The sequence below is a fragment of the Cydia pomonella genome, chromosome 8 (genome assembly GCF_033807575.1).
Source record: "Cydia pomonella isolate Wapato2018A chromosome 8, ilCydPomo1, whole genome shotgun sequence".
Taxonomy (NCBI): domain Eukaryota; kingdom Metazoa; phylum Arthropoda; class Insecta; order Lepidoptera; family Tortricidae; genus Cydia; species Cydia pomonella.
This window is the reverse complement of record NC_084710.1, coordinates 9,037,046-9,063,073: the sequence shown is the minus strand read 5'-3', so window position 1 is coordinate 9,063,073 and position 26,028 is coordinate 9,037,046. Positions and strand designations below refer to the sequence as shown.

At 37.3% G+C, this 26,028-nt stretch overlaps 1 protein-coding gene across 1 annotated transcript; it reads left to right on the top strand.

The window, feature by feature from the left end:
* The first annotated feature begins 717 nt into the window (after positions 1–717).
* Positions 718–25,419, top strand: LOC133520494 (uncharacterized). The gene is made up of 17 exons (XM_061854935.1): positions 718–1,705; positions 4,809–4,948; positions 6,899–7,166; positions 7,293–7,331; positions 7,978–8,114; positions 9,914–10,181; positions 10,637–10,666; positions 11,438–11,574; positions 11,878–12,145; positions 12,460–12,498; positions 13,137–13,303; positions 13,792–13,928; positions 14,641–14,807; positions 16,116–16,240; positions 16,777–16,894; positions 24,499–24,632; positions 25,015–25,419. The coding sequence occupies exons 1-17, from the start codon at positions 1,645–1,647 to the stop codon at positions 25,213–25,215; spliced, it is 2,436 nt and encodes an 811-aa protein (XP_061710919.1). The 5' UTR covers positions 718–1,644; the 3' UTR covers positions 25,216–25,419.
* The last annotated feature ends 609 nt before the right edge of the window (positions 25,420–26,028 follow it).

Sequence of the window (26,028 nt, the reverse complement as noted above, 5' to 3'; positions counted from 1 at the left end):
AGCTTTAGTAGCGGACAAGGTGTAAAAAAACTGGACAAGTGCGAGTCGGACTCGGCCACCGAGGGATCTGTACAAAACTGTAGGTATGTACAGTCAGCGTCAAATACTTTGTAGCAACCAAAGTAGTCAAATAGTTCGGTACACCATATATTTAGTATGGTGTACCGAACTATTTGGCCACTTTGACTGCTACAGAGTATTTGACGCTCACTGTACATCTATTTTTTAAATAATTTAATTACAAATGTATAGTTTCACAATTTTTACTGTACTTTGTAATATAAGACGATATTATTTGCCAAATTTCATAGTTCTAGGTCAATAGAAAGTACCCGATACATTTATTTCCTTGAGAGTGTCAAAATATAAATTTTTTGCAGCATAAAGGGCCGTATCTTTTTTTACGTCAACTTAAAAGTTTGAATTGTTTACAGTTTCAAGGGACTGTAGACCTGAGTAATATATGGTTTTAATTTGAACTCTATACCTCCACGCGTTCCGGAAATAAAGTTTCTTGATAGATAGACAGCCGGACCATAAAGTGATCCTATAAGGGTTCCGTTTTTTCCTAAACATGATCTATCCGTATCATATTTTGGGTAAACAAAGATTAGTTTGGAGTCATTTGCTTTAATAGGATAGCAAGATATTAAACATTTTGGTTATAATTTCACATTAAAATTGAGTTTTGGTGACCATTAACTATTTTCGGCAGTAAAAATATATTTTTTTGACGTTATATTTTACTATATGTGGTGATCAGTTAAACACTTGCCGTAAAAAAAGCGTTTTGTTACTTTTATTTATGACTGTATTTGCGATTTGTAGGTATATAAATTAGCTCTAGCATTGTGGTTTTACTACATAACAAAAATATTATTTTTTAGGATGTTTTTCCTGTTATGCCGTCTCGCAAAACCCAATAAATGTATTATATTACTGCGATTACGATACAGCACGCGGCGCCCAAATGGTAATAAAATTCGATCATCTAGCTCCCACTTACGTATAACTGGATGTGCCAGACAGTGACAGAAAGTACTACTTAGTTTTGTTCATCGAACTAACAGGCCAATTCGAACGTACACTGATATGGAATTATATTTGAATCATATTATTTAGTTATCTAACGTCTCGACCGCGCCAATACATGTACGAACAAATACAACCTAAATGCAAGATATTTGAATGAGATCAGATGTCAGTCTGATATCAGTGCAGAGTGTCGAATTAGCCTGTAAGACTCATCACACAAGCCCTCCCTCCTCCCCTTCCGTCCCCTTCCGAAACAGGTATAGCTTGTTATTAAGCTAAATTGAACTCGAGCGGCAAACCAACTTTATATATTTGTATTTATCTGTTGTGAGGGTTGAGAGCATCTCACTCACACCTATAAATAAGAACGACGGAGGTGCATAAGTGATTGCAAAAGGAGATCAAATTGGCGTCAAATTGTTTACTGTAGTTGTTTACATCCATTGAGTTTATACGGACGGGACCTTGTCTTTAATAACATATGACTCATATGAGATATGGTTACGTTTTCGGGAAATCTATTAATGTAATCTGTGAGACCTTGAATAAAAGACCTGTCTGAAGTTCTTTGGTGCAGTTAAGTTTTAGCTTCACGTACCTAAAACAAAAATGTTTTTGACAAAATGTGCCGTTTTTATTGCGATAATACAGTTTGTGAGCGCTCAAAAAGGTGAGATATGGATTTTTATCATTTATAATTCAAGCTCTGAGTTTTTAATATATACTCCTGATGATCCTTAATTGTTAGAAACATTGTTAATTGCAGTTAAGAATAAAATTTTCACTTTTAATATATCTATAATTTTGATTATTGTAAAGTAGTTACATGAGAACCCGCTTAAGATGACGGGACCTAGCGAAAAAAGCGTCTTAAACGGGAATTCGTATTAAACGTTAAAAAAAACTAGTATTATCTCATGCCATTTGTTCAGTTACTTTTTCTTGCAGTGATAATGCTTTTCTTTTAATTTTTGAAATCACTGAACTTACGCTAACACGAATGAAGATAATAATTTAATATGTGAGTAAGTACATTTCTTTTTTATGCGCGGAAGATATGCCTTGCAAGTCACAGTTCAGAAATGCAAGTTCGTGCGATTATCTTAGAGGCCAGTCCTGCCGGGTCGAGTTGTGGACGATCGTAACATACAAACGGCTCGATTCGAAGAATGATTAAGACACGTTTAATATCTTGGAAAAATCTTTAAAAGATCGATAACTAAACGACATGTCAAAATTGACGTTTATTTCGATTCCGCTGTGATCCCAATAAGATCTATCTACGATATTTCTAACGTCAAAGTAACATTGGTTGCCCGAATCTTATCTAAACCAGAACTTAACGTTATCGTATCTCATTCTTCGATTTGGGCCGAAAGTACTAATCGTGTTCTGACAGACATTACGCATTTAAATTAACACTTTCCTTAGACCATAATAAAAAAATCGGCCAAGAGCATATCGGGCCATGCTCAGAGTAGGGTTCCGTCAAAATAAGCTAAACTGGAGCTTAAAGTATAATAGATTATTAACCAAGGAATGAACTGTGGATAGTACGTCTTTTTACTATGAAGGGGAAACTTTTTGTGATAACTCAAAAACAGCTAAACGAAACAAGCAAACAGCGAAAAAAAAATTTACTCTCCCATACAAAATGTCAAGGTCAGGCAGACAAAATGTAACAGACAAATTTTTTTCGCGATTTCAGGGTTGGTCCCATCATAAAAGTTGCTCAGTATGCCCTATATATCACCCCGTAAAATTTTGCAGGTGACTAAATAAACACCCTATTTCAATAGGAATGGCATGAAACAAATGGGCTACATTGATAAAAAATATTTTACAATATTTTTCCAAAAAAGAAAAATTCCATTACTTATTTCTTTGTATGAATTTCGGCGCCACCGTGTGCTGTGACGTCACAGGACGCGCGCTTTTTGTATGCGGTTGTTTTACTCGCGGTGCATGCGCCACATTTATTTTCGCAATTTTGAAATATTTTATCTCACGGGAAGTACGAGTAGAATCGATTGATATCTTCCAATATGGAGGCTATGTATATTAAGTCAATATCCAATAATATATAATAATAATACATTATATTTTGAATTTTTAGCCCATTTGTCGTATATAATGTATTACTAAAAATACAAACCGTTTTGTACGATTTGTCTGTTAGATAGGTTTACCTAATATTAGTAATTAAAGGCAAACCTGGCTATAAGTATCATTGAATTAACAAAATTACGACATTATTGGCAAATAACTTCTTTCGACCTTTCATGTTAAGAGCTAATGTTTCTTTATCTATTACACTTTTAATTACGTATATTATCCAATACAACGATGCCTTCAGGGTGCTGTTGCGGCTGCCGCGATACTGTAGCGCGTCCGGGATGTTTGCGGATGCGAGCGTGGACGGTTTCCACGCCACGCTCCGCAAGCGTTGCGCCGCGATGCTTAAGCAGGGTGCGTGACAGCCGCCACAGCCTCCTGGCCACAGTGGCAAATAGATGGGACAGTGGCCTTTTGAGGCACTGGTCCTCCCTGCATGTCAGTTTTAACAGGAAATTTAATTTAATGTAATGTTAGTTATTATTTATTAATATTTAATTTATTTATTTTTATTTATTCAAGTCTAATAGTATTTAATTTATATAATTGTATGTTAATGTTATTTAATTTTAGTTCTAATTAATTAACTTTATAAATTATGGATTGTCAATTGTCTGAAATAAATGAATTTTAAATTTTTAATTTAATTAATTTTAATTATTTTATTGAGTATACATCACACTCACACATCTGTACATGTTATTATTAAGTTCCAATATGTTAAATGCTTGTAATACTGTAATTAAATAGCTTTTACAGCCATTCCGTAGACGGCCAAACTAAAGGCACGCGTGACGCGATGCCTAGATGTCAATAATGCGGGCGTCAGTGGATGTTAATATTGGTCGATGTATTGACATTTCCACCATCTGTATGTACACATGAAACAGTTCCGTTAATTAGATACGGACTGACAATACAAAGCAAAGCTTAAACTGACGGAGTTTCGATCTTGAAATTAGGAACATTAGGAACACGTCATATTTTTAAACAGTGTAGGGATCCACTAAAAATTAAATGTTGAATGTTTTTAACGATTTTTGCGTGTGCAACGTGGCGAGCGATGGCTTATCTTATTTATAGGTATAAAAAACAGTTATCTTACTTAGTTATTTAGAACCTTCTAATTTACTTAATGTTGTAGAGTTAACTAGTGATTTTTGAAACTTAACAACTGAAAAGGAGGTTAAAGGTGCTGTAAGTGTAATGTTGCATTCGTAGGCAAAGATAATTAATAAGACCAAGAGTGCTCACTCCATACAACGGTTTTATTACCAAAAATTGTATTCTTTTAATAATCTACATCTAGCGTCAAGTGGCGGAACTCTCAGTACTGCTACTCGACAATAGATGTCGTGGCAAACAAAAAGTCTAATGCTCAACGATTTTCCGCTAATATTATAATCAGAGTAACCGGAACTCTATTTTCAACTCCTACACTTAGACTTTTTATCTGCCGCGACATCTATTGTCGAGTAGCAGTACTGAGAGTTCCGCTACTCGATGCTAGATGTCGACTGCGAAAATAATACCTAAGCATTTTGGTACCAAAACTGTATGGAATGAGCACTCTATGTACTTCTTATTTCTCTATGACGTAGGCTAGTTTACTTTTTAAAGGTATACCGATATCATGCTCTATACAAACTTATTTTCAGAAATAATTACAGAGGACAACGTCAACTACCGGTTCTTTCCTGTGAAGGATCGTACGTCGGTGTCGTTTAAAGTAGATGCTCATAACGATGCCCACGTAGCTCTCAGCAAACATCCTCAGTTCTCCGTTCCCATGTATGAGGTAAGTATGTATTAGGTATACCTAACCTACATATGGTCTCTGTAAATGGAAACTATTACTAACCTAAGTAAAAGATATGCTCTCAACTCCCTTTATGGGAGTTTTTTACCGTTTTTTTTCTCAAGATAAAGACATTATGGAAACCACTTGATTTGGTCATTCGGCCAGTGAGATACAATATTTTGTATCTATGACATATGGGTGTGATGTAGTAGACTCTTTTTTTAAAGTGGTATTTTCAAAAGATATATTATTGGTAGGATTTCCTTACCGACTGTATAATTTGACTATTTTATGGAGATAACATGATGTGTGCATTTGAAACCGAGAAAAAGTCTAAAGGTTTCATTACATCGAGAAATAAAGAAATTATGTCTCTCTACAACAGATTATTTAATAGTTCTTACGAACAGATACTTATCTCTCAAAGAAAACGCAAATACCTACCGTTTTAATACCTACACAAAAATACAATGGAGTGACCGTCAACGCACCGCTCCCCGCACCGCGTGCACCGGCACAACGCTAGGGTTGCCGACACTTAGAAATGATTTTACAAATAAGTACCGACTTAAACTATAGATTCTATAGAAAATACCTAAATACCTACCTACTTAAGTAGGTACAAATATAAGTTAATTGACAAACTAGCATTATAAATTGCCTTTAGGTGTGTATATCAAAATAATAAATATACTTTATTTTGCATCATTCGGTAAACAAAACTACAGAAAGCGAAATGCCTAGTCTTACCTAAAAACCGGCGGTATTATCGCTAAAAAGCGATCTTTTTCGGACAACCAGGACAAGATATAAGTTGCCATAAATAATTATAATATTCCGTTTATGCATTTCATTCCGACAAGCGACTGCGAAACATTTTAAAAGGTCATATCTCCTTGCAGTAACCGCAGTGTTTACGCTGTTATATAAACCGCGCAATGAACCCAGCAAAAATAATTGTAAATCTTCGTGTAGGTATTTTAAAACTACGTTACTATACGTTTAAAACTATGTAACTGTTAAAATAAACATGTACCAAATGACCGTAAAAGTTAGGCTACCTATTTCATATAATTATATAGATATATAACAATTTTGTCGTAAATAAATATTACATCTTTAAAGAAATTCAATACCACCTACATAGCTTGCAAGTATCGTAATTAAAAATAATAACAATAGGTGTACTTATATTGAGAATGTCTACTTACATTTCCTACTCGTATCTATCGGATCGGAAGAGCAAAAATGATATTGTTTATTAATTTTGTTGTTTTTGCATCCATTCACACTACAAGCTGTGTTATTTTTTCGTGACGAAAACATTTCTTTCGCTTACATTTTGGCATATTCGTGCGCGTGGCGACACTGCTTGCGTACGTGAGCGCGTGTGACAACCAACTGGCTTGCTTTTGTACCGTGAACGGGACGAAATTCGTAGGTATAAATCCGAGCTCGCGCGGAGAGTTCCATAGGCCTGTCACTACTAAATATTTAGTCTATTTACCTCCTACTGTTATTGATAACTATAATCACCATCTTACATTTCAGCTAAGGGTGTTTTGGTTTGGGTTAACTAGCTCGTTTGATAGTACAATATGCGTACTGATAATTCAGCAGTATTTAGCAAGTGTCTCCCCGTGTCCCCAAAATTCACATCGAGAATGATGCTGACAAATTTTTCATAATCTTTTACAACTGTATGTAATGTTTAATAAACATTTAATAAAATTTTTAGTCAACAAATATTATTATAATGTACATGATTTTTTAATGATAAATTTGATTAATAATGTTATTTTATACTTCCTTTTTCCTTTAAGTATATTGCTGTGCCCTTGCAGGGTATCCCATGTAAACCCACTTACTTATAAGCTCTACCTAATAATGTATAATGTGATATGCAATAAACATTTCAAATTTTGAACTTATATACGTATATTTCAGTTTGTTATTGGAGGATGGGGAAACACAAAGAGCGTGTTTAGAAGAATAACCTGCTTGCCACGTGAAAAAGATGAAGCACAGACACCTGGGATCCTAAACGACCGGGAATATCGAGGATTTTGGATACGATGGGATAATGGCGACATTTTGGTCGGACGCGAGGGATACGACAAGCCTTTTATGTCATGGCAAGACCCGAAGCCTTCTCCAGTGACGCATGCGGGCGTGAGAACTACTTGGGGCTCAGATGGGAACTGGAAAATAGCAAGTATGTCTTTTATTCAGCACAAACATGCTCTTTAGATACATGAATTTTATATAAATTCACATTTCAAATAGTGTATCTAGTACTAACTTGTTTCAGAACAAAAGTAATATTAGTATTGGTTTACAGACGGCTCACGCTACAACGGCGGAAACGAACAAAGTATTGGTAAGTTGTTCAAAAACTCATACCTATAATTATCATACGTACCTGCAATGATAAAATATCTCAACCAAAAAACTGCTTGTCTAAAAAGTTAAAACATAATTTTGTGAGCAGACTGATTGTATTCCACAAATGCTATACGTCACGTGTATTTGCACGGTTACAATGCTCATATTTTTACAAGCTTTTATTTTACTTGCCCTTAGTATGTATGCGACAAATCTTGGAAGTTAAATTTGATCCACTTCCCGGTTTCCGATGAAGCTACATATATTATGTAAGTCGGATGACAATGCAATATTATGGTACCATAAAGCTGATCTGATGATGGAGACAGGAGGTAGCCATAGGAACTCTGTGATAAACCAACGCAACCTAATTGTGTTTGGGGTTTTTAGAATTGTCTCGATGAGTATTAGTTCCCTGTGGAAAAAAAAGTGCAGTCAGCGATAAAAGCTTGTACCAAAAATGAAATTTTTGCCAAAAACTTATTATTTTATTCGATGTGAACCGGCATACTAAGTTTACCTGGTGATTCAACGAAATATATTCTTGCCTCTTGACTTCAACCTCTCATTGTTTGATTGGACTAAACTTATGCACGAATACTTCGTCTATGATCTGAATGTTGTTCTATGTATTTTTTAAGATGTGGCAACGAAAGTCAACGCTCAAGCTCAGTACTTTCCAGTATCAGGCAGCGCAATGCATTTTAAAGTGCGCGCGCGGAATGACGTCACGATTGAATTGACCAGCCAGCCTCGCCAAACTGATCCCATGTATGAGGTAAGTATGTGACCATTTTTGGGGTTCAGGAATTATTATAAAACAAAAACACCCTCATAAGTTGTATTCGGCATTGAATTATTTACAAATATGAATTATTAATGGAGATATCTGTAAGGAGATACATTTGTAAGAACGGGAATTCTAACAAGCCCTATAATTTATTGATAACTGAACCAAGTTAAAATAGTACATTGTGCAACGAAGGGGGTAAGTGAAACTTTGGACACGACGGTGGTAATTCCCGATCCCGACAGCCGCAGGCTGAAGGAAATTAAAGACCCGAGTTTGCAATATTTCTTACCCCCGGAGTTACACACAATGTTTTTCAGCATACTTGCAAATAAAAAACTAAATTTTAAGCGAAATTATTCTTACATACGGTGACATGTCAAACATTCGTCCGCCATTTGGTAATTTCTTGACAGGTTTGAAATCGAAGGCACAGACCTATTCGACATTCAGCCACGATTGAAAATTATGTAAAAATATTTTAAACGGCTTTTAAATTAATCAAATTAAATCATTATAAACATAAAAAAATATTAAATTATAAACGTCAGTTTTTTAAAAGTAAAACCCATTTATGCTACTTGGTTTGTATGAATAAGTAACATACTAAAAAAATCCACAATCCATAACTTCCGCGGGAACAATATAGGCCTTTGTCCTCCAGTACACCTGCATGAAATAAGATCTTTTTCGAGCAAGTGTGATGAAAAAATAATAATTGGAGAGTGGCAGAAAATACTCCAAAATAATTTTGAGAGATGTTAATTTAAATATTTAGGTAGGTATTTATGCGGGTTCTGGATATTATTATAAACAGCCATCGTTGGTGTTGTTCCTGGGCGCTATTGCCGCTTAACTATAGTTATTTGTACAACAAGAGAGCAAAGTTTGATATTTCTTCGAGTGCTTGTTTTGAGTCCCGTGCAAGCGAAAGATTCTATAACTCGCTACGCTCGTGAATCTAATTTAGAATCTTGAGCGTAGTAAGGGACTCAAAAGCGCACGAGATGTAAATAACTTTGATCTCGTGTAGTACACAAAATTTTTCACGTCAGTCAGCCATCAAAAAATACAACCTGAAAAAATGTAATCCGTCTTCATCACTATTTCACTCATGTTTTCTGAAGGTATTCTAACAATTAACTTTATTTACCGCAATAAAACAAAACGAAAGAAATTTCAATAAAATGATACGAAAATAATGAATTAACGAACATCAAGTGACAGTTCAATCGTCAACTTTTTTTAGTAAAAAAAACTTTATATAAGATACGGTCCGAATTGCGGATACTACTATTTGTCAACTATAGTAGAGATCGTTAAAAGTCGTTAAGTAGAATTATTTGCTGCATAACAATTGCGTAAATTTGAATAAGTACATTGTTTTGATTGTATAATAAAATACGTAAAATATGGTATTTTTATTAAATTTTAAGCTTTTATTTCATTAATTAATTATTACGAATGAAGACTCGTAGGGTGTTTTGGAACGATGCGGTCTGACTTATTTCGGGGGTCTATTATAAACCGTCAATATATCGTTGAATTACGTATGGACTTTTTTGTCTCTTTCTTTTTGGCTAATGACGTGAAAGGGACAAAGATAATAGAATCCAAATACTTCGAACTTGTATTAGGCCCCGCACGTTGAAATGACAATCGAATATGAAGGTCACTTGAATGTTATTTTTTCTCACTCAGTGAGCAAAATGCGATTTTGCTCACTGTTTTTAAGCAGCAAATTACCCTTTTTCCAGCTGCTGACGTGAAAAATATATTATTTTTAGATCGTTATTGGAGGTTGGACTAATTCAAAAAGCGTGATCAGAAAGTACGTTTGTCACATAGTAGAGAAAGATACCCGCCAAACGCCCGAAATTCTGAACAACGAAGAGTTCCGCGAGTTCTGGTTGCGATGGGACCATGGAAACATCTTGGTTGGTCGAGGGAGCGAGGCCCAACCTTTCCTATCGTGGCAAGATCCTGATCCGGTGCGCGTAGCTTATGTAGGTGTGCGAACAACATGGGGCTCTACTGGCAATTGGAAAATAGCAAGTAAGTATACAAAAGTAGAACAAAATCATATCATAACAATATCAACACCGTACTGTTTTTACACGCTTTTATTTAACTTGTCCTGTTAGTATGTATGTATGTTAGTTAGTGTGGTTCAAATTCCACTTTTCGATTTCCGATTGAGCTGAAATTTGTCATAAATCATGTACCTAAATCGGATGACAACGCAAAATTGTGATGACATGGCGCTGATCTGATGACGGAGACAAGAGGTGGCCATGGGAACTCTGTGAAAAAACAAAGCAAACTGTGTTTAGGGTAGTTAGAATTTTCTAGATGAGTATTAGTTGTCTGTGGAAAGAAAACTACAGTCAGGGATAAAAGCTTGTACCAAGTATCTAATTTTTGCTTTTGGCAACCTATTATAAAATCAGAATTGGCCTTCTAAGAAGTAGTTTTGTTTCAAAAATTATATCTTGTTTATATATTTCCAGGTGGTTCTAACAAGGGCAGGGATAGCATAGGTAAGTGTAAAGAGCACAAAGTATGCATGTAAGAAGAGCCAAGCCCAAGGATGCTTGAAGAAAACTGTTTCAAAAGTTTACCAGCTTTTCCAAATACACCTAAGAGCCATGGCAACGGGTCACACAACATGGAAATTTCAACAGGATAATTTTAGTAACACGAGTAATAATTTAGGATAAATTTGAAAGTTCGGGAGAGCTAGGTTTATTTCATTAGGCAACAAGATGAACTACTCAATTGCAAAGTAAGAGCCTTGGGGAAGTAATGAATATTACGTAACTGTATAGAATTTCATGGAAATGGACCTGATTCAAACCAAATTTGAGTATTACCTATATACAAGTAACTACGTAAAACCTACCTACCTATTACTTACAACAAGCAAAACGTTTCAAAAAACTTGAACTTGGCTGTGCTTTTTTGTGAACTCCTCCTTTTTTTAAGTCGGATAGAATGTAGCTTAGGTATGTCACTCACGTCATAAAAACGAATAGATTACTATTTTACTCACACGAAACATATATATTCTTACAGTACATATCTTCATGCATATAATATGTGTAACTATATAACTACAACCGTTTAATTATGTAATCGGATAAAAATAAAAGTAGCAAAGTAAAACATTCGTGTCACTTAGCTTTAGCTCACACAACACGGAGCCGCTCTAGCTTGTTTGTAAGAAAGGTTATTAATATCATAACTATCATAAGATAACAACTGTGCATTTACTACGAGGGTTTTAGCGGCACCCACGCATTTGCTTTCAGATGTAGCAACGGACAACGACGTGAAGTGGCAGTTCTTCCCCATACAGGGCGATTCGCTGCGGATCAGAGTCCGCGCAAGTAACGATGCGACGATCGGACTCGCCACTCACCCCTGGGCAACCGATCCGATGTACGAGGTATCTATCTCATTTTAGGTAGCCCTATGATAAAATAAAGTGCTAACTAGACTGTAAGAGCTTTCTTGGTAACTACTCCTAATATATTTGACAATATTTTAAACGCAGTAGAAGATATAGGGAGCGTGAATGAACTAGCGCAGCAGGAACATTATACTCGAAGTGTATCAAGTAAAATGTTTTCGATTTAGGTCACAAGAGTGCAGACCCTACGCACAAGGGGTTTTAGGGGTTTTGGGGGTGATTTTGCGCATGTACGTGTAGTGATTTAGTTACCTATTTAATCAATTAAAATATCTCCAGGTCGTCCTCGGAGGCTGGAGAAACACTAAAAGCGTACTCAGAAGATTTTGCTGTGCGAACCCTATTAAAGCCAAAGCAGACACGAACGAGATATTAAAGAGCGGAGAATCGCGAGGGTTCTGGGTGCGCTGGGACGGCGGGAACTTCATGGCTGGGCGGGAAGGCGAGACCAACCCCTTCATATCGTGGCGGGACCCTGACCCGTTCCCTGTGGCTTTCATGGGCGTGCACGCTGGATATGGTTCTAGTGGTGTCTGGGAGATTGAAAGTAAAGCAATATTTCAAGTTAATCGTCCACAACACTATTTTTTCCTGCCTTATGGGAGAAAACATAATAATTTAATATAACGATTCGATATTGAGTAAAATGAGTATAATATAAACAATAGTTAACATACGGTTGAGTAAAATAATCTTTCAGTAGTGCTTTTTACCGAACTGGAGACATAACCTGGCAGAAATGTCACTAACAGATCATACACATAACAAAGCCAGGTCAAATTCACAACCAGAATACGCTTCCTGTTTTGTATTCATTTGTAACAAGGAATAGTCTAAACGTCCACATGGGGATTTTTTCAGATACTTCTGCAAAAGACATCATAGTTTCAAATAGTAATGGTAAGTAAATGATTACAAAATTGTCCTTATGTAATTCCCACACCACTATTCTTAGCATAAATTTAAAACCATATTTATAAAATTGTTAATTTTTTTTGATACACTTATACACTTGACTTTTTTTTTAAGATAGGTAATTTTGATATTATTTCTACTCAGAATCATTAGCCGATTCGATCCTTCTAGTAGAAAAATATGTCCCAAAATTTTCATACATTTTACGTTCTCTCCATTCCGTTACCGCCGCACAAAGTGTTTGAAAAATGGTAAGAGAATGGAAAATAAAACATTGGATGCTTTTTTTCTCCTAGTAGGTTCGATTCGATCGAATTGAGCTCGTGATTTTGAGTAAAAAATAATTTAAATTTATCTAAATCTAATTGACTCTCACAAAAAAAGTCAAGTGTATCACTTTTGCATAGAATAATAAAATTTAGATGAGGAGCATTTATAAAACATTTTTAGACAGCCAAAATGTGACGTGGTTACAGTTGGTATCTAGCTGATCTTTTGTCGAAATAATTGGCTTAAAAAATCCATGGTCCATGGAGAAAGAAATATAGGATAGCGGTCTAGAAAAAGTTAAGAGCACCAAACTGTCCACTGCGCAATAATATTAGGTGTCTCTAAACTTTCAGAACACATACCAATCACACATATATACATGCCAATGGTGTGTGCACCGACGCTAACACGCCTTCGTCAGGGCACAGCTTGCGCAGGGCAGACTGTCTTTGAAGAGAACTTCGACACTCTGCAAGAAGACATCTGGGAAGTGCAACAATACGTGCCAGTAGATCACCCTGTAAGTACTGGGCCCTGTATGTGTCTAGAACCCACTGCTTCTGTACATCTATGTAAATGGAAAACTTACAGACCATCTCACGACTTTTTTACGTTTTCCTACAGAGCAGACTAAAAGAAAAACCTCCCTAAGAGTTAAAAATCTCTGACGCTTCTAATTGGTAAAATACTCTTGCTTTACGTTGGATCAATTTTGTAACGATGATCAGCCGCGAGATCAAATAAATATTATAGGACATTTTTACACAAATTGACTAAGCCAAACAGTAAGCTTAAGAAAGCTTGTTACTAAGTAGTAAGTATATTGCATAATAAATAAAAACTTAAATACATGATTATCACACAAATAAATGCCCATACCGGGATTCGGAACCAGGACCATCAGCTTCATAGGCAGGGTCACTACCGACTAGGCCAGACTGGTTGTCAAATGGGAGTTGTAATCCACCACTTGCCAGTATCGTTCTTATCTTTTTCTTGACTTCACAGGAGCTGCCATTTGTGACATATCAGCGTTCCACAGTGTCCATTAAGAATGGATATCTCCGTATTGCTCCAAAGCTTCAGGAAAACCAGCCGGGTTTTACCCACTCCAGCATGTTTGACGCGTTGGATTTATATAAAGGGTAAATTATTTATTAATAATTAATAAACTGCTATTGAGGAAATGTAGAATAAAAAAGATTACCGATCTTCTTCTCTCATCCGGCTGTTACCAGCTTCTTCTTCTTCTTCCGGTCTTTCCCATTTCTAATTGGGGTCGGCTCTTTTAATCCTCCTTCTCCAGAGATATCGTTTTTCGCTTCATTGTTCTTGCAGAGGTCTTTTTTAATAACTGGCACATGTAGCTTAGGAGTATGCCACGGGGATTTGGTCCCGATATGAGGATTAACGCACTTTTTGTCATGGGCACATCTAGTAATTCTCATGACATGCCCGTACTAGACTAGCGCAAGTGCGATTCTGTGACTTTATCTTATAGCTTCCGCGGATGTAGGCATTAGGCACTTTGTCGAACATTGTCGCTCCGGCGTTCCACCTGAGCATTGGCATTTCAGCCAGATGCACTCGTTCAGCTGTAGCTTAGTATTCGGTCAGCATTCTGTGCCATAGATCACGACAGGTCTTACTGTGGTTTTATATTAAGGACTTTGCTTTATATTTTTAGAGGCATTCAAAGCTTTTCTAATGCTATCATCATTACTATCATCAGATCGAAATGTTTGTATGATAATCAAATCAAAATTTATATGACTGCATTGTACGTAAATTTCTCCAAAATCCAAATTTCATATTTTTGGAGTCGGATCTCTTAGTCCTTCTACTTCATTGTTTTAGATGCACGTCGGCGCAATCCAGTTCATGCTACGTAGAAGCCGGTGATCACTCTTCAGTTATCCCTCCCGTGATTGGCGGCCGCATTATTAGTAGATCAAGCTTTGCCTTCACTTATGGCACTGTCAGTGTTCGCGCCAAATTGCCTATCGGAGACTGGATTTACCCAGGTCAGTTTAAGAAGGTTATGTGTTAAATAGGAAGTTGTATTATACAATTTTATGTCAGCCGGTAATGTGAAATCTATGGCTAAAATAATACAACCTACACACCTACCTATCTACAACACTTAAATACTAGGTGTATTTAATACTAAGTGTATAAAATGCACCAAAATATACCTGCTTTCTCAAATTTCTACACTTCTTTAACTTCCCTTACTTTTATAATAATGTTCGTACATATACATATACTCGTTAGTTTAGCCTGCACAGATATTCTTTACCAGACCTGTCTTTACATAACTTGGAAGTTTTATTCAGTAGGTAATAGGCAGTTTGTGGAAAAGACCTGTACTGAAAAGATTTATTATAAATTCTGCATAAGTATAAAGCGCCCTAGTGAGTCAATTATTATTTTTACTTATACTGTTCAGTTCGTGAAGTTTCAGTCTATTATGTGACATACTAAATGCTTGCGAAATTACAGAATTAATGAAAATCCAAGACGAAGAAAAAAAACTGGCAAAAACTGTTTTGCGAACTTTCCGTGAAAATCATCATTCGCTTATTGCGTTGATTGGAAAAAATTGTGAATTTAAATTAAACCTATAATAGTTAAATATATGGTGAACATGTAGTTTGAGACGTGTAGAATTAAAAAGAAAGCTTGTAGTGGAAGTAAGAAGTGCTACAAAAAACTAATAACTGATAAGTCTATGGGCCAAAGAGTAAAGAGAGTTAATACTTTAACACATACGATTACATGTAAATAAATTATAAGTTACCCACAAATAGTTAGGAACCTTTACAAACTGCAATGCGAGCTGAATTTCCTTTTTTATCGAGATGAAACATACGTCATAAAATATTTTTCAACATTATCAAGAGATCGATTCTAAACGAAAGAAATAAAAATAATTTCATTTTCATTTGATTTAAGGAGCAACTATGATCATTGTTTGTTAATACAAATATGACTTTGATGCAAAGCAGTTTCTCTCCGCATTATTTTATGGTCCGGAATTTTATTGTTTTTATCGTACAGAATATTAGCTATATCAATTTAGAGCTCAAAATGTAAAAAATTTAGCCACATAAGCAGAAAAGAATAATTATTTTTGCAACTTTTACTTTTGTTATATCTTGTAACTGTAAAAAAACTTTACGGTACAAGCCTTTTCTGCATTATTGTCATAATTAAATTTATGTATGATTCGAAGATCGATGTTTGTTCAGCATCGATTATACAAATAGAATCAGAAATTTAAACAAAACCTGTTTGCCTGATATATGTATAAACATTTGTATTTGTTAAAGAAATATTACTGGAATCATTCTCAAAGAAGTTTGTCTATGGAACAAAGAATTCTGGAGTGTTGAAGATAGCGTGCGCCCGAGGCAATAAAGAGCTAAAGAAAGGATCCACTCAGTACGGGAATAAGGTAAATTTATAGTCGTGTTTTGGTGCTTAAGTAAATATATTTTATGATTATTAAAATAAATGATGTTATTAAATTAAAAGTATTGTAAATAATAAAAAAAAACAGCACACCGCTGAAGTGAATTGGTTGGCTGGTTTAAGATCTGATGAAATTAATTGCTTATTCGGCAGCTAATGATATTCCAAATGCAGCAATCTCGGTTTCTGACTACGATCTGATTATGGAAAGCTAATAAGGTAGCATAGGAACTTTGTAATAAAAAAAGCATTGCGTTACGTTATGTTAGAATTTTTTTGATGAGCAATAGACGAGAGGGTTATCATACTGATGCCGTGTCCCGCCGGCGTGCGAGCGAGACAGGAAGCCGGAAACCATACCGGTCGTACATCGGTCTCATAACCGCTTTCGAAGAAAAATACAAGCACATATAAAATAAGAAACATTTTTGACTTAACAATGTAAAGAACTGATCTCTTATGCTCTAATCACTTACATCCCTCTAATTTTAAAGTAATTGGCGATCAATAATGTTTAAGGTGCTGTACAGCGGCCCTGTTATTGACACAAAGTGTCACGACTCACTGCTGGTCATCAAAAACTCGGACAAGTTTTGGGGTGATGATTTCCATGTGTACTCTCTTAAGTGGACACCAGGTAAGGTCCAGGTTAGGAATATTAAAGATAAAGATAAAAATCAATTTATTCAAGTAGGATATGTTGGATCTCTTTTGCATTGTCAACATCTAATATATTATCTTAAACATGCCCAATTATAACAAAAATTGATTAAAAGGAGTCCATAAAATACAAGTGAATGTGTGATTTTTAGACATTTCCTTGTAAAATAAAAATACATTTCCATTTCGAAATTAAAGTACTTAATACTAGACTAGAAATAAACATGCGCATAAAGTGCGATTACCTAACGGTAGTTACGTCATTACAATAATTAAGTTTCATGCAACATAACATACATTCAAATTATACTTACATACTTGTAAAAAGGCTGAATGAGCATTTTAATCGTCAAAAACAAAATTATAAGTACAACAATCAAAATAATAATCCAACAATAGTATATAATTAATTTATAATAATTAAAAAAGATGGTATGAAATGGTGGACTGTACTTAATTAATAAAAGGGAGGAATATGCCTTCGATATTATTTAAAAAAATATTTACAATAAACATAAAATCACATCAACGACACAACCAATCAGTATAAATATGTAACCTGAAGTCAAATCAGAATGACAATTTATTTTTAAGTCAATTTTGAATTTGAATTTATAATAGACAAATAAGCCTGATACTGCAAAGAGTGTGCAACAATAATTTCCACAACAAACAAAGAAGTTTTTAATATAAATTATATAATTATATTCGAAAGGCAGGGACGGCTGACGTCACCCTCGTTTTTTAATGTGTATATTAACTCACTCATCGAGGAGCTTAGCAGTCAACATGTTGGCTGTCATGTGGACGACCTAGCCGTCAACAATATAAGCTACGCGGACGACATGGTCCTGCTGAGCCCCTCGGTGTGTGGGTTAAGGAAATTGCTGAGTACCTGTGAAAAGTATGCCCATAATCATGGGTTGTTTTATAATGTAAATAAATCCGAATACATGGTTTTTAGCGGGGGAAATAAAGCGCCTAGTAGTGTACCGGAGATTAAATTGTATGGTTCTCCACTAAACAGAGTGCAGCAATTTTAGTATTTGGGGCATATACTTACTCCAAGTCTTAAAGACGATAGTGATCTAGAAAGGGAGCGTAGGGCCTAGGGATTGCAAACCGGATTGATTTTCAATCCGGCCGGATTTTGGCCATAACCCGGCCGGATCCGGCCGGACCGGATCCGGTTTGGTATAGGGATATTAAAGTTAATTAAATGACATATTTTTCTAGTTTTTTGCGTAATACGTATTCCTTAATTTATAATTTGAAGTTAATAAATAACTTCTTAACAATAAAATAGATATTACTTTAAAAACAAAATATGAAAACGGTCATTTATTATATTTAACCGTTCACAAGTGCTCAAATTTTCGTTTACAATTATAAATTTGATCAGTTTCCAAAGCCCTGTAATGGGATGTGGGGTGGGAATTGGCGCTCCTTGAAAGGACAAGTTTTCGTAACTGTTCTTTGATTGAATTCTTTGTAACGTTGACATCCATTCTAGTAAGAAAATAAGCCAAAATGATATTAAATTTGCCCTCATTTTTTTCCCCGAGAAAGTAGTTGACTGTATGATTTAAATAATTGAACTTTTTCTTAATTTACAGAAAATTATATTGGTCAAATTATAGGGAATGGAACACGACACGATGATCTCATGCAAAAAATAATAGAATGTAGGATTGAAATCCATCGCGGAAAGGGACTCCCTAAGAAAAGTTACATGGATCAAATAAAGAATTGGCTAGACGTAGAGTTGCATGTACCAGGAGATGAAGGAAATTGCATAAGATTGGTTGAAATTGTAAATACAAAAGATTCTCTCTTAAATTTGAATAGAAAATAAACAATATTTTATCATATATATATCCGGAGTAAACTAAAGATCATCAATGTTATCATATATTCATTCACACATGTAACACATATTGATTAGCCAACTCTAGTCGGTTGAGTACCGCCAACTTAATCCTGCTCATTTTTTACAATCTCCTATCACATCATTATGACACAAACATTAACCTTCTCTTTAGCATAAATTACAAATGCCTTCCATGGCATCTCCATTCTTTAATTTTTCCTTCTATTACAGTATTTATGTAATCGTCATATCGTGCCACCAACATGAAAGGCATCTTCTGTTCCCAGTCATCGTCATAATAAATATATTTTTATTTAACTAAATTTAAACTTTTTCATTCGTTTTATGCTCTGTTCAACTTCTTACCTCTCATCCGTCGCCTTGTCCTCATCTAAAACGCAGTGCCTGCTGTATTTAGGCGTTTTTTTTATTTTGCCGGATCCGGTCCGGATCCGGTGATTTTTACCGGATCCGGTAGCTCTTGAAAAATGCCGGATCCGGCCGGATTACCGGATCCGCTGGACCGGATTGCAATCCCTAGTAGGGCCTTGTCGGTGAGAGCCAATATGTTGGCCCGCAGGTTTGCTCGTTGTTCCAACGAAGTTAAAAAAACGCTTTTTAAAGCTTATTGCACATCTTTTTACACTAGCAGCCTGTGGGTAAACTACACTCGAAAAACTTATACCGCCCTACGCTTACAATATAATAATACGTTCAGGGTGTTGATGCGGCTGCCCCGCTTCTGCAGCGCATCAGGGATGTTTGCGGAAGCGAGAGTTGACTGCTTTTATGCAACAATTAGAAAGAAATGCGCGTCCCTGGTGCGGCGGGTGCGGGATAGCCGCAACAGCATCCTTGCCATGATAGCGGATAGGATTGATTGTCCTTATATACGACATTGCTGCAGTGTGCACATCTCTAACAATGCTCAAGTAGTGGGGTGACGTGCGCACTGTTGCAATGGAGTATTTATTTGTGTACATAGTCATAGCAATGTAAAAACCTTAGATATAAGAATACTAACGTAGATAATAAGATAATGAGCTATCATGTTACTAACCATGTATTAGAAATGAATAAATTATTTAAAGATTTAATATGTGTTATGTATTTAGATGGGTACTTGCAGGATTGAATTGTAATGACAGCTGAAGGTAGTTTGGAAATAAAAGAGTTTTGCTTCTGACCTCAATGGCGTTGTATCTTTTATTGGCGACTATGGTAAATTAATGTAATTTGTGTGCAAAATAAACAGTAATCTTTCAAATGTGGTGCTTCTCGGACAATTCAACCCAAAAACTGACAAGTGGTGTGATTATAAGGAACAATTATTATGTGCATTGGACGTGGCGGGCGTAGCGCAGGACCCGGCTCGGGCGCGCTCGTTGTTTCTGTCCCAGTGTGGCAAGGACACTTATTCGCTCATTGCATCACTTCTGGTCCCGCAGAGGCCAACAAGTGCTTCATTTGAGGACATTATCCGTGTTTTGGATCAGTTTTTTGAGCCGGAAGTAAATGAAATTTTACAAGCGGGAAAGTTTCATAAACGCATACAATTACAACAAGAGAGCGTGCAAGAGTTCATCGGCGCGATAAGTTTACTCGGTGCTAAATGTAACTTTGCCGATCTTAAGCGACAGTTGAGAGATAGACTAGTACTGGGGGTGCGCGACGAGCGCCTGCGCCGCGAATTGTTGAAGACCAAGGACCTCACGTATACGGGGGCCGTTCAGTATTGTCTTAACTACCAGGCGACGTTCCCAGACTTGTACAGATGGAAATTGATAAAATACAGTCAATAGTGAATTGCAAACATTGTGCCCGGGTTCACAAACCGAATGAGCGGTGCCCTTTCAGTAAGGCTCAGTGTTATTATTGTAAGCGACATGGGCATATTGCTTCGGCTTGCAATAAGAAACTAGGTAAGGTCCATCTGACTGATGACAAGTGTTCATGCGACTCCAACTCTGACCAGGAAGACATGATGAATGGAATTTATGTCTGCGCGGAGGATTACTGTGAACCGATTAGAGCAAATGTGGATATTAATGGAACCAAATTATTAATGGAAATAGATTCCGGAGCCTCGAGATCTATAATATCCGAGGAGACATTTAAAAAGTTGTGGTTCAACCCGCCCCCATTAAATACCACAAATGTGAAACTAGTTACGTGGAGCCGTGCCCCTTTAAGAGTTTTAGGGTTGTTACACGTACGAGTAGTTTTAGGCGACAAGGAGGCTCAATGTGAACTGTTGGTGGTCGCGGGCTGCGGACCGAGCTTGCTCGGTAGGAACTGGTTTAAGAAGCTGGGGCTGCAAGTGGATGGCGTGGGCTGGTCAGAAGAGGAAGTAGCTGAATGGAAGAATAAATACCCAGATTTGTTTATGGAGGGTTTGGGAGAGTACACCGGGCCACCAGTGTCACTGCATGTGCGACCCGGGACCGCGCCACGATTCATGAAAGCGAGACCTGTACCATTCCCACTAAAACAGCAAGTGGAGGATGAGCTGCGTCAGATGATTAAGGACGGTGTATTAACACCAATCAAATATTCAAAGTGGGCAACTCCCTTAAGAATTGTTAAGAAAGATAATGGATCTTTGCGTATCTGTGGAGACCCGCTCCCTACATCGACAGAGGCATTCGTGAAGCTTAGCGGGGGAAGCATATTTAGCAAATTGGACTTGAAGCAGGCGTACACCCAGCTCAAGGTGGACGATGATACCGCGACGCTGCTAACACTAAATACACCCATTGGACTAATGAAGGTGAATCGTTTAGCTTACGGGGTGAGCGCTGCGCCGGGCATCTTCCAGAGGCTTATGTCTACCACCCTGGCAGACATGGAAGGAGTCGCGTGTCTTCTAGACGATGTGGCCGTCACAGGGAGAAATATGGAAGAGCATAACCAGAGATTGAACGCAGTACTGAAAAAGCTGCAAGATCTGGGTTTTCGACTAAACGTTAATAAATGCGTCTTTGCTTCACGGAGTATCACCTTTTTGGGCCATATGCTGGACGCCGAGGGGCTTCATCCGACACCGGACAAAGTAGAAGAGATTCAGGGTAAACCAGCGCCCACAAATAAAGAGACATTAAGAGCATTTTTAGGACTATACACGTACTACGAGAAATTCTTGCCTGACAAAGCAACATTGCTTGAACCATTGTACCGGTTGCTGGAAGGGAAATCACCGTGGACTTGGGGTGAGAAGGAACAAGCTGCGTTTAATAAAGCTAAGAATCTTTTGTCGTCGGATTGTACATTAGTCGGATATGACCTAAATAAAGATTTGTTACTGGTTTGCGACTCGTCAGATTATGGTTTGGGAGCCGCGTTGGTCCACATCATGGAAGATGGATCCGAACGTCCAGTGATGATGGCGTCTCGGACATTACAACCACATGAGAGACGCTACGGGCAAATTGACAAAGAAGCCCTCGCGATAATGTTCGGCCTAACTAAGTATCATCAATTCCTGGCCGGACGGAAATTTTGCATCATCACTGACCACAAACCCTTAGTTGGTCTGTTCAACCCGGAGAAACCAATTCCTGACCAAATATCGCCTAGAATGTTACGGTGGTCGCTAAAACTTAACGGGTACAGTTATTCTATCAAATATCGGCCAGGCAAGTTGATTGGCAATGCGGACGCTTTCAGCAGGTGGACAGAACCGGAGACGTCTTCTGTAAACCCAAATGTAGACTGTCTAGGCGAGGTACTTTTGCTAGAAGAGCAACCACTGGGATGGAACCTGGATGTAAAAGCAATTGCTGAAGAAACCAAGAAAGATCAGATGCTACAGAAGGTGCTATTTAACGTACTCCATGGGTGGCCGCGCTCCAATACAGATCCTGAAATGCAACCATATTGGATCCGCAGAGATGCTCTTTCACACAATAAAGATTGTTTATTGTGGTGTAACAGAGTCGTCATACCTACTTCGCTCCACAAAAAGGTACTTAAATTGCTACATGCTCCACATGCCGGGATTGTACAGACCAAAGCATACGCTAGAGGGTACCTTTGGTGGGCTGGCATGGACAAGGATATCGAGAAGGTGGTGGCTGAGTGCGAGGACTGCCAGTCTGTGAGAAACAACCCACCTAAAGATCCGCAAATATGGATAATGCCGGACAAACCTTGGAGTCGAGTCCATATCGATTTTGCTGGTCCCTTCCAGGGAAAAACCTTCTTGCTATTAATCGATTCTTACAGCAAGTGGATAGAGGCAGAAATTGTTGCATCTATGAGCTCGGATACTATAATTACAATTTTGAGACGCATCTTTGCCTCACAAGGTTTGCCGGATGTCTTGGTGTCCGACAACGGCAGGACATTTACGTCCGAAGATTTCAATTCATTTTTGAGGAGGAACCATATCAGGCACATATTTACTCCGCCCTACCACCCAGCGACCAATGGCCAAATAGAAAGGGCTGTGCAGACATTTAAAATAAATTGAACAAAAATGGCTGCCACAAACATGCCTTGGAGTGAAAAACTGGCGAAAGCTTTATACGCTTTGCGTACCGTCCCTAACAGCTCTACCAATAAAACACCAGCGGAAATGCTTAATGGACGCAAATATAGAACAGCCATATCAAGTTTGCACCCGGAGAGCACACCGAGCCGTGCCGAACAACAGCTAGAACAGGCAGCGCAGCGGCCGTGCGTGCGTGCATTCCATCTGCATCAACCTGTGCTCGTGCGAATGTACACGCCAGGAACTAAGTGGGCAAAAGGCGAGATTGAGGCAATAGAGGGACCCAGTACTTATGTGGTAAGAACGGAAGATGGAGAGCTGCATCGTCGTCATGCTGATCAAATCATAGCTCGAGCATTGAGACAGCCGATGGAAGCTCCTACTGGGGACCAACAACCGCTTGAATTTGGATCTCAGTCGACAACAGAAGAAGATCCTCCTATTGAAATACCACCGCCAGAGTTATGGCCCGACATCATAGGAATACCTAATGATTATTAATTGTATAATGATTTTGTAATTAATAGTGTTGATTTAGACTTGTTGATTATGGTGGAAAGGTATGTTATGTATTTAGATGGGTACTTGCAGGATTGAATTGTAATGACAGCTGAAGGTAGTTTGGAAATAAAAGAGTTTTGCTTCTGACCTCAATGGCGTTGTATCTTTTAATATGTATAAACAATAAATTATTATATGTATAAACAATAAATTATAGCAAATCATTATTAAGCTTCACGGAGTCGTTCTTATTTTGATTCAATTTAGGCCAAGCAGTTTTATCGTTAAGGTACTCTTTGATACTGTAGTTATCCTTTTTTCATCAAGCAGGTTTTCAAATATTTTTTTATAGTTAACATTGGCAAATGAAACACCTCTTTGGACAATTTGTTATAAAATAATATACATTGGCCCAAAAAAGATGTATATATTTTACGCACACGAAACTTGTGCATTCCAATTTTATGCTTGTGTCTGGAACTGCTCATTTTCTTAAACGAATCTATGCTGCGAAAGCTGCCGTTATTAAATATAATAATATTTCCAATTGTTGATTGTCCAAAAATCACCTATAACTTGATTATCTGGATATAACATCGCCCACCCATATACAATGACCACCCTTCCTTCCCTGCCTTCACAACTTTTCCAAGGAGATTTACTCAGTCAAAAGCTTTTTTGGATTTGACATAGCACATTCATCTTTACTGTTTTGCAGATAGCTTGATTTTATCGGTGGATGGCGAAGAGTATGCACGAGTGGAGCCTCATGGCAGCGAGGGTTTGCGCGCACGTCTTCCTAAGGCCTGCATTGGACCTCACGAATCAGGCATGGCCCCTTTTGATGACCATGTGAGTGGATCTATCTACCTAAATTGGACGTTTGACTTTAACAAACTGCATGGCTCATGGGAGTCTGGGGTGTGCTTGGCAACTAATTTCAAGAATTGGTAAGTTTTTGCAAAAGCGACCTTCCATCCCAGAGGGATAACTGGGCCTTATTGGATGTTTTCCTTCATCGAAAAGCGACTGGTAAATTTCAAATGATATATGAAACTAAAGTTAAAAAAAGTCAGTACCTACGCCGGGGTTGAACCCGCGATCTCCGGGTTTATGTTCCCAGTTTGAGTACGCATGTGCGGAAGATTTAATGTAACACGTCAAATTTATAGCATTAATGCTGCTATGAAAAAATCTGCAGTGTACAAAAATAACACATACCTATTTCTTTCAGTTCTACATAACTCTAGGGTTAGCAGCAGGTGGTCACTCGGAATTTCCCGACGCGGGCGTTACGAAGGGTAATCACTCAAAACCGTGGAAGAACCAGGCGTCGAAGGCAACCCTGAAGTTCTGGAACGACATCGACGAGTGGCAAGATACGTGGGAACGTCCAGAGATGTTGATTGATTATGTTAAAGTAGTTGCATTGTAAACATATTTTAAAATAAATATCATGCAGATTTTATTGATTGGCAAACAATGTATTTACCAATCATATAAACATAGGTAATACTTTTAAGTAAAATCAGAGTCACGTGGCCGGCTGTGAAGTATGAGCACATATGAGATAAATGTGACGTAAATAATTACGTTACTTAAACATACAGCCTAGAGATCCGCGTCACGCCGGCGCGCCGCCGCCGACTTGAACCAGCGCGCCGTCGTCACCGCCGGGTCATAAAAAAGTCACGCCAACCCCATAATTTCAAACTAAATTTGAAAGCTAGGTACGTGCGTTATTTATTGCCATTATATGACGTAAGTGCGCAAAATCTGCTAATGAAATAGAATCTATGTTTAATAGCAAACACTACAATTATACTGCTCTTCGATTCTTGCTCCGGGCACTGGATGCTTAGATCACTTTTTATCTCTATCTATTCTTCTATAAACCTACATGTATAAGAGCAGGCAATGTAGAATTTAGGGGCATGTTCTTCTTTAATAATATTCCATGGATTTCATCTTCCTTGTTTGGAAATAGTTCCAGTGAAAAAAAGTATTAGTTTTAATAATATTCAAATATTTTTGACAGTCTAAATAAGGAAGAACTAGTTTTTTTTAGCGCTTTCACGCTGCTTAACTAATCTTTGAGTCACTTATAAAAACCAACGATAATTCCTAAGTTTTTTCGTTGATTTATTTGTGTAATATTTGTTTGTAACACGTGTTCAAGATAACTTTGCCGGCGACTCCAAGTTGGAGAAAAATCAAAATCATGGCTAATTTTTTTGAAAAAAAAAAA